The sequence below is a fragment of the Camelina sativa genome, chromosome 5, assembly GCF_000633955.1.
Source record: "Camelina sativa cultivar DH55 chromosome 5, Cs, whole genome shotgun sequence".
NCBI lineage: Eukaryota > Viridiplantae > Streptophyta > Magnoliopsida > Brassicales > Brassicaceae > Camelina > Camelina sativa.
This window is the reverse complement of record NC_025689.1, coordinates 23823661-23832482: the sequence shown is the minus strand read 5'-3', so window position 1 is coordinate 23832482 and position 8822 is coordinate 23823661. Positions and strand designations below refer to the sequence as shown.

The 8822-nt window shown below is 36.9% G+C and overlaps 2 protein-coding genes across 3 annotated transcripts in view; both read left to right on the top strand.

Annotated features, from left to right (window-relative positions):
- Positions 185-4939, top strand: LOC104787493 (endonuclease MutS2-like). The gene is made up of 5 exons (XM_010513091.2): positions 185-1171; positions 1443-2322; positions 2559-3083; positions 3509-3967; positions 4366-4939. The coding sequence occupies exons 1-5, from the start codon at positions 678-680 to the stop codon at positions 4657-4659; spliced, it is 2652 nt and encodes an 883-aa protein (XP_010511393.1). The 5' UTR covers positions 185-677; the 3' UTR covers positions 4660-4939.
- The window catches only part of LOC104787492 (4-coumarate--CoA ligase 3), a 9885-nt gene continuing 8259 nt past the window's right edge, over positions 7197-8822 (top strand). Inside the window, exons 1-2 of one of the 2 annotated variants that reach the window (XM_010513088.2) lie at positions 7197-8294; positions 8382-8620. In XM_010513088.2, the coding sequence (XP_010511390.1) occupies positions 7451-8294; positions 8382-8620 (1083 nt within the window). In that variant the 5' untranslated portion in view covers positions 7197-7450. The remainder of the gene's footprint in view (positions 8295-8381; positions 8621-8822) is intronic. The other variant, XM_010513090.2, reaches the window with a different exon arrangement.

Here is an 8822-nt window from a genome sequence, read left to right as displayed (position 1 = left end):
TTTTTTTTTTTTTTTTTTTTTTTTTTTGTTATCTGATTGAAAATGCAAAGGTTTGGGAAAAATACAAGAGCGAAATGAGAAAAAGCATAAGACTAGGGGATATATGGTACAACTATACAAGGTGCTAAAATCTCGTAACACCCTTTCTGGTATAGGGACACTAGAAATGAGAAAAACAAATACTTGATAATGAGGCTAATAAGCCCTCCAAGTATGACAATCAAAGCTAACCAGAACCTCTTCATGCATTAACACTCGTCCGCAACCAGAACATCATGGAGCCAGGAAGGACCTCCCAAGGCAAGGTAGGACTGGAACCTTCCATGGCGTGTGAGTTGTGACACTCCCTGCAATGGCTCGTACAGCTTTATTTGCCGAAGAAGCTATCTGCGTACACTCCCACACCACCATGCTGCTAGTGATATGACTAATCAATCTCCTGCAATAGGGATCGGAAATGAGACCAGTCCTGGGGGTAGTTAATGGGCTTGATCACCATCGCTCCTAATTCACAACTCTTTAGTTCGTAATTTATAACACAATTGCATCTTTTTACCAATTTTAGGATTCGGTTCCTCTAGTTTTGATTCTATAGGCCTAATCGAGCCCCAAAAAGAAAAGGATAAGCATCTTTTTCCCCCGATTTTTGGAAACTCCAAATTCTACCACAGGGCATAATGAATTCTACTCTTTCCCTCCACTTACTCATACCGACGCCTATTCACCTCAAATCCTCACGCGCCACCTTACAGTCATGTTTACGGTTCACCTCTTCCTTAGTCCCACGCGCCGCCTCGTCCGACGAGTCACAGTCAATCGAAAGCCAAACTCTGGAGGTCCTCGAATGGCGAGCCCTCTGCAATCAGCTCTCTCCCTTCGCCTCCACAACCATGGGCCTTTCCGCCACCAAAAACGCAGAGATTCCTGTGGGAAATTCGCCGGAGGAGAGCAGGACTCTCCTTGAAGAGACGGCGGCTGCGTTGGCGGCTATGGAGATGATGGAGTCGCGGCGATTAGGTCTTTCTGATATCCAGGACTTGTCTGATATCGTTGAGCGTGCTGTGGCTGGTCAATTGCTTACCGTTAGAGAGCTCTGCGCCGTTCGCAACACATTAATGGCGGCTTCAGCAGCGTTTCAGAAACTTCGAGAAGCTGCCAACAGTGATAAACGGTATTTGTCTTATCCTCTTATTTGTGGTCTGCTCCCTTTATCAGTGAGAGAATGTGCTTAGTTCTTATGTGTAGACAAATTGTGATGGATTAACCAACGAGATACTAGTGTTTTTTTTTTTTTTTTTTTAAGTGTCACCTGCCATGTAAAAGATGATTGAACCGTGTTGCGATACTACAGAATCAGAATGTCATGATCTAGTGTTATCCAGTGTTCTTATTGCTATTGAGAATCTTATGTCTGTAGCCTTTGCTTCTCTTATATATTGTAGGGTTACTCCCCTTGTAGATATACTTCAGGGTTGTGATTTCAAGGATACATTGCAGCACAAGATTGGTTTTTGTATCGACTGCAACATGTCTATGGTTCTTGACAGAGCTAGTGAAGATTTGGAGATTATAAGATCTGAAAGGAGGAGAAACATTGAGAATTTGGACTCTCTTTTGAAGGATATATCAACTAGGATTTTTCAGGCTGGTGGGACTCACAAGCCTTTGATAACCCAGCGCAGATCAAGGATGTGTGTAGCTATTAGAGCTACGCACAAAAGTTTACTTCCAGGTGGCGTTGTTTTAAGCGTTAGTAGCTCAAGGGCAACATGCTTCATTGAACCAAAAGAGGCACTAGACCTTAATAACATGGAAGTGAGGTATGTCAACTCCGAGAAAGCTGAAGAAATGGCAATTTTGAGCATTTTAACATCTCAAGTGTCAAACGCGCAGAGTAATATATTCCATTTGTTGGATAGAATACTGGAACTTGACATTGCTTTTGCAAGAGCATCACATGCAAAATGGATGAATGGTGTCTATCCCAACCTAACTTCAGAACACACTAAAACACTGGACTTGGGTGGAGACCATAAATCTTTAGCTGTAGACATTGAATCTGCGCAGCACCCGCTACTTCTTGGTTCAGTATTAGGCAGCCCAAGCGATGGAAATATTTTTCCTGTGCCAGTGGACATTAAAGTTGAAAGCCGAGCCAAAGTAGTCGTCATCTCGGGTCCAAACACAGGAGGAAAGACTGCTTTGTTAAAGACATTGGGATTATTATCTCTTATGTCGAAGTCGGGGATGTATCTGCCTGCTAAGAATTGCCCTAGGTTGCCTTGGTTCGATCTTATTCTGGCTGACATCGGGGATCCCCAGGTATTACGTTAAGCCTTTCTTGCAAAGTAACATAAGCTACTAACGTCTCGATTTATATCTAGGTCTACATGCTACTAACTTTGTTGGGAGCATATCTAAAAAACCTATTATAATTTTTTTAGTTTGAGTCACACTTTCAAAACTCCTGCGTGTTTCTCTTTTCTAAGAATCTTGCTTGATCTCTTGCAAAGCTTTTCTGTTCAACTTTTTTTTTTTTTTCAAACTTTTATTTGCAGTCTTTGGAGCAGAGTCTCTCAACATTCAGCGGCCACATCTCACGGATACGTCAAATACTTGACATTATTTCAGAAAATTCGCTTGTCCTACTAGACGAAATATGTAGTGGAACTGATCCTTCAGAAGGGGTTGCACTTGCTACCAGTATCCTACAGTATATGAAAAATCGTGTTAATGTGGCTGTTGTGTCCACACATTACGGAGACTTAAGTCGTTTGAAGGATAATGAGTCTCAATTCCAAAATGCTGCTATGGAGTTCTCCATGGAAACTTTTCAGCCTACATTCCGAATACTCTGGGGAAGTACTGGTTCATCAAATGCATTGAGAGTAGCTAAGTCCATTGGTTTCAATAGAAGAATATTAGAGGATGCACATAAATGGACAGAGAAATTAGATCCAAAGCAGGAGGTAGAACGGAAAGGCTCACTCTTTCATTCCCTTATGGAAGAAAGGAATAAGCTAAAGCTTCAGACAACCAAGGCTGCAGCATTTCATAGAGACTTGATGAACCTTTACCACGAGGTATTGCTTCTTTCTACTTTTATGTTTACATGTGTGACTATAGCATGCAGTAATCATAAGAAAAGGGTCCTACAGAAATATTATGTTTACTTGAGGAGCATAATAACCTTGGTTGATACCCCTGTCGAAATAATGCAGTAATGAGAGAATTGATTGTGGGGATAGTCCTGTTGTGTAATAGAATATCAGTTGTCTATTCTTGAATATATTGGTGGTTGAACTATTAAACTTTTAGGTGGTTGAGATTATATCACTTATAGAGGACACATCAGATGGTTATATGTCTCGTCCTCGAATCTGATTCAATTATCACTTTATATATTTCCACAGTAAAAATGGCATTTATTAATTTTGTTTTTGTTGTTATTTAACTCTTGTAGTGTCTGTTTTTGTTCCTGATCCTTTTCCCCTATCTTATCCTGAAGCTTGAGCATGAGTCGCATGATCTTGAAAAACGTGAGAGGGCTCTTCTGAAGCAAGAAACCCGGAAGATACAAGAAGATCTAAACTCTGCTAAATTAAAGATGCAGAAACTGGTGTCTGAGTTCGAAAATCAACTAGAAATCACTCAAGCTGATCAATACAGTTCCTTAATTCTGCAAACGGAAGAGGCAGTTGCAGACATTATTGAAGCTTGCTGTCCTAATGATCTTGTAACTACGGTAGAACCGGACAGTGACTACTCGCCACAAGCAGGTGAAAAAGTTCTTGTAACTGGACTTGGAGATAAGTTAGGAACTGTGGTTGAAGAACCTGGAGATGATGAGACAGTTCTAGTCCAGCATGGTAAGATAAGAGTACGTATTAAGAAAAAGGACATAAAGCCCCTTCCGCGTAGCACAAGCAGCCAAACATCCAATCGTTCTCTACGTTCAAAGAGACAGGTATACATCATTTTCTGATATAAGACTTTTCAGGTCCCGTTCTTGCAGTATCTCATTATGAAACTTAAGCTACCTAACCATTATTGGTATGTCATCATAAATTCTAACTTGAAGAAAACAGAACAATGAAAATGAAGCAAAATAGTAAGGCTATTTGTTAATGTTCAAAATAATGAACGTATGTGTAACAGACAATGAAAATGGTACTGTGGATCCTCAAAGACTAAACCACCTGACTTGATCAGTGTTTTTTGTAGCATCTGAGATGACTTCAAACATCCGAAACAAGCTCAACGCTCCCTCGTTGAATTACAATTTTTTGAAAATTTGTAATATGATTGTAATATGTTCATTTGAGTTTTAACATCAGTTCTCTGTGGTACCTGATACTTTCACAGATAAACATGAAAGAGCTAGGAAGTGTGTTGCAGATTCAGAGCGAACCAGTGCGGATTCAAACGTCAAAGAACACATTGGATCTAAGAGGAATGCGGGCAGAAGAAGCGGTTCACCAGCTAGACATGGCCATCTCGGGAAGAGACTCGGGCTCCATCCTCTTTATCATTCATGGAATGGGGACGGGCGTTATAAAGGAGCTGGTGTTTGAGAGGTTAAGAAAGCACACTCGTGTCTCAAGGTATGAACAGGCAAATCCTATGAACCATGGATGTACAGTTGCTTACATTAAATGATAATATCTCTCAAACACATTCTTTGTAATCTACTCGAAAGTGTGGTCCACTAACTAGTTTCGATAGTGAATCAACGTTCAAACTTAAAAGAATTTGTCTATAAGTATAGTTATTGATATTGTTCTGTAGAATATAGTAGTTATACTTTTTCCACAAACTTCGTTGTTTTCGAGGATACCAGACGGACACGGAGTCTGTGGAAGACCCTAGTGGGAGATGAACGACTGTGTTCAACCCTTTTTTGCCTAGTGATGGCTATGGCTAGAAAGCCTACAACGCTTCTATTGGTACGCTGTGTTATTACTTGCGAAATTAATTGAGCACGGTGTTTAAAAACTCCAATTCCTTCGGATAGCTTAGCGTAGAAAAGAGTAACTAAAGTAGATATAACTAAGATTTAATCCGTAGACAATATTTTTAATACAATTATAATTGAATCAATTTAATTGGCGGTGTTAACAAAATTTTAGAATAATGATTTATTGTGTTATAGCATCAGATTAATGATATTTTCGATTTATATTAAAGTGAATTCAACCTCATTTCGCATATAACTCGTCATCTGATATTTAAAACTTTTTATAAGTTTCTATGTTCATAATATTTAAACTTTTTAAGTTTAAAATTTATTAAAATTTGGTAAAATTAAGCGATTAGACTAAAGAAGCGGACTATATCCTATAACAATAATAAATTTTGATCTTACTAAGTTAAGCTTCCAATTCACTTGGATTTGCAGTTAAATTTGGTGTTATTATAATATGACTATGAACCACTTTCTATGTTTAACTTAATAACTAGGATTGTCCTCATGGTATAATTGTAAAATAATTGGTATTGGTTGTTTTTAATAAAATTTTACAGTTTTATATATATTTTATTGTATTGCAAACATTTACATTATCAATTATTAAATAAATAGGTGTTGAATTTGAAAGAATTATAAGTATGTATATTTAATTAATAATAACTGAATAAGTAATTATATTAATTTTAATATATATATAATTAAATATCGATTTTAAATAATTTAGTTTTAAGTTATAATTTCGGATTAAAAATTTAGAATCTCGATAAATATTAGGATATTTATTAATTATCATATTTATTGTTAATGATAGAAATTAGAAATATTATGACTATTGATAAATGACCATATATATTAAAAACTACTATAATGAATGAGGATCCAAATCATTGAATCAAATTATATATTTTAATTTTCACCGAGCCGTAAACAAGAATGTACTGCAAAAATGTTAAGATAAAAACATCTCAGAATTAGTATACAACTGATCAAACTTTCTATGTTTAGGTATTGGAAAATATATTTCAATATAATTATTTATTTGAAGTGAATTATCCTTTTATTAAATATGCCATGTGTCATCATGTAAAATTGTAAATAGTTGTTCTTTTAGAAAAAAATCCAGCCAAAATATATAAAACTATTTGATACACTATTTTTATCTATACAAAACAAAGGGGTGAATTTGAAGACTTTGAGAGCCATCTGAAAGTCTAGAAAGTTTATTCCGTCTTCATCCCATAATAATTGAAAACTCTGTCTAAATTTACATATATTTTCACATAACTTTTTTGATAAATTAGTTATGATTATCGTTTCCTTTCTTAAGATCCATTTCACTATAATTATTTTATATTCATTCTCACCAAAATATCAATATGTTGGTGTATTACATATATAGTTTATTTATGAATTTTTTGTATTCTTCTAAACTTTTATTATTATTTTTTTGTCCCTATATTACCATACGAAATTCACTAGCTTGTAACATAATTTATATTTTAAAATAATAATCACAGCTTTACAGATTGTTTTTGTTACCAACTAGACTTTAACAGTCAAAAAAATCTCTGCACCCAAAACATTTTCCGGTTAAAGTCTATACATCCCAAAATTAACCGTCCATACAAATCAAAACATGCATCTGACTTAGGCCTTGATTGGAATAACTGTTAGTGAAGCATTAATATTGTGCAGCATAAGCAGTATGCTGCATAAGCTGTATGCTATTATTTATTAACAATGATATGTGATTGGTACAACTTTTAGCATTTAGACATAAAATTACAAAATTAGACATTTTAAATATACAAATATAGTAAACTCTAAGTGATTAATAAGGGTAAAATTGTATTTTAATAACTTTAAAATTATTATGCTTGAAAAATGCTTCGTTTAGGAGCATTGGGTTGTGGAGCATTTAAAAGCCTTTTATGCTCCCTTTATGCTTTCTAAACAAAACGTTATTGGTTTTGTAAAATTTATATGCTCACTTATATACACTACCAATCAAGGTCTTAGTGAATAGTGGACAAATGAAAACAAAATGTGTTGTATAAATATTAGTAAAAGAAAACAAGATTTGGTGGCTAGTTATTTATATACGCAATATATGTACCAGAATTTCAGTATTAAAAAAAATGATAAATAAATAAAATAGAGAAATAAGAACATGCAAGAGAGTATAAAGGGAAATATGGAAACCTACCAAACCAAACGACCCTCCATTCTTCTTCTATCAGCCATTCCCTTTACCTACCCCCACAATTTCTTCTCCTTCTTCTCTTTCTCTTTCACATATTTATTTCTTCATTTATTTCATTTTTAGACAACTCTCCTTCCATATAATCACCACCTACACACGCACATTACTATATATTTACATAAAATTCATTTCTGAACAAAAAGATCAAGTGAGACTAATCAAACACGTACACATTCACATTCTGAAAAATACAAAACACTTCTTGTTCACATTTCACAATGATAACTGCAGCTCTACACGAACCTCAGATTCACAAACCAACCGATACATCCGTCGTCGTCTCCGGCGATGTCCATCCTCCTCCTCCTCCTCCTCCTCCTCCTTCTCCTACTCCTCGCATTTTCCGGTCGAAGCTCCCGGACATTGACATCCCCAACCACCTCCCTCTCCACACTTACTGCTTCGAGAAACTCTCCTCTGTCTCCGACAAGCCTTGTCTCATCGTTGGCTCAACCGGAAAAAGCTACACCTACGCGGAAACCCACCTTATCTGCCGGAGAGTCGCTTCCGGGCTGTACAAGTTAGGTATCAGAAAAGGTGACGTCATCATGATCCTTCTCCAAAACACAGCCGAGTTTGTCTTCTCCTTCATGGGTGCTTCCATGATCGGAGCCGTCTCAACCACGGCCAACCCTTTCTACACTTGTCAAGAGATTTACAAACAGCTCAAATCTTCCAGAGCCAAACTCATCATCACTCACTCTCAATACGTTGAAAAACTCAAAAACCTAGGAGAAGACCTCACTCTCATCACCACCGACGAACCAACACCGGCGAATTGTCTCTCGTTCTCCACACTCCTCACCAACCAGCCATACCCACTTCAAGAAACCGTCCATATCTGCGGTGACGATGCGGCTGCGCTTCCGTTCTCATCCGGAACAACGGGGTTACCGAAAGGAGTGGTTCTGACTCACAAGAGCTTAATCACAAGCGTTGCACAACAAGTAGATGGAGATAACCCAAATCTTTACCTCAAACCAAACGACGTCGTACTCTGCGTTTTACCTCTTTTCCACATCTACTCTCTCAACAGCGTCCTCCTCAACTCCATCCGATCCGGTAACCAAACTACTACGTCGTTTCGTACTCTTTCATCACGTAATATTTAATGTGTTTATCTAACTTTTAAATCACTCCTTATGATAGGTGTGACGGTTCTTTTAATGCACAAGTTCGAGATCGGAGCCTTGTTGGATCTCATCCAAAGACACAGAGTGACAATGGCGGCGCTTGTTCCACCACTAGTGATCGCTCTAGCTAAAAACCCTGCCGTTAACTCTTACGATCTTTCCTCTGTTAGATTGGTTCTCTCTGGTGCAGCTCCTTTAGGCAGAGATCTTCAAGATAGTCTTCGTCGCCGTCTCCCTCAAGCCATCCTTGGCCAAGTATGTCTCTGTCTCATGTCTCTGTTTTCAAACCTAATACTTTGTTTTACTACAAGTCTACAACCCTACCAATTTCGCGGGAATCATTTACTTATGCATATTTAAAAAAAAAAAAAAAAATCAAGAAATATTTTATTATTTTCATTTTGATGAAAATGAATGAATAAAAAAAATTGAAATAAATTTGCTAAAAGTAAATATT

What these genes read in the sequence shown, in the direction of transcription:
- LOC104787493 (XM_010513091.2), top strand. Translation starts at nt 678, where the DNA reads ATGAATTCTACTCTTTCCCTCCACTTACTCATACCGACGCCTATTCAC. An exon ending in GCTGCCAACAGTGATAAACG is followed by an intron (nt 1,172 to 1,442) that starts GTATTTGTCTTA and finishes TATATATTGTAG; the next exon opens with GGTTACTCCCCTTGTAGATA. An exon ending in CTGACATCGGGGATCCCCAG is followed by an intron (nt 2,323 to 2,558) that starts GTATTACGTTAA and finishes TTTTATTTGCAG; the next exon opens with TCTTTGGAGCAGAGTCTCTC.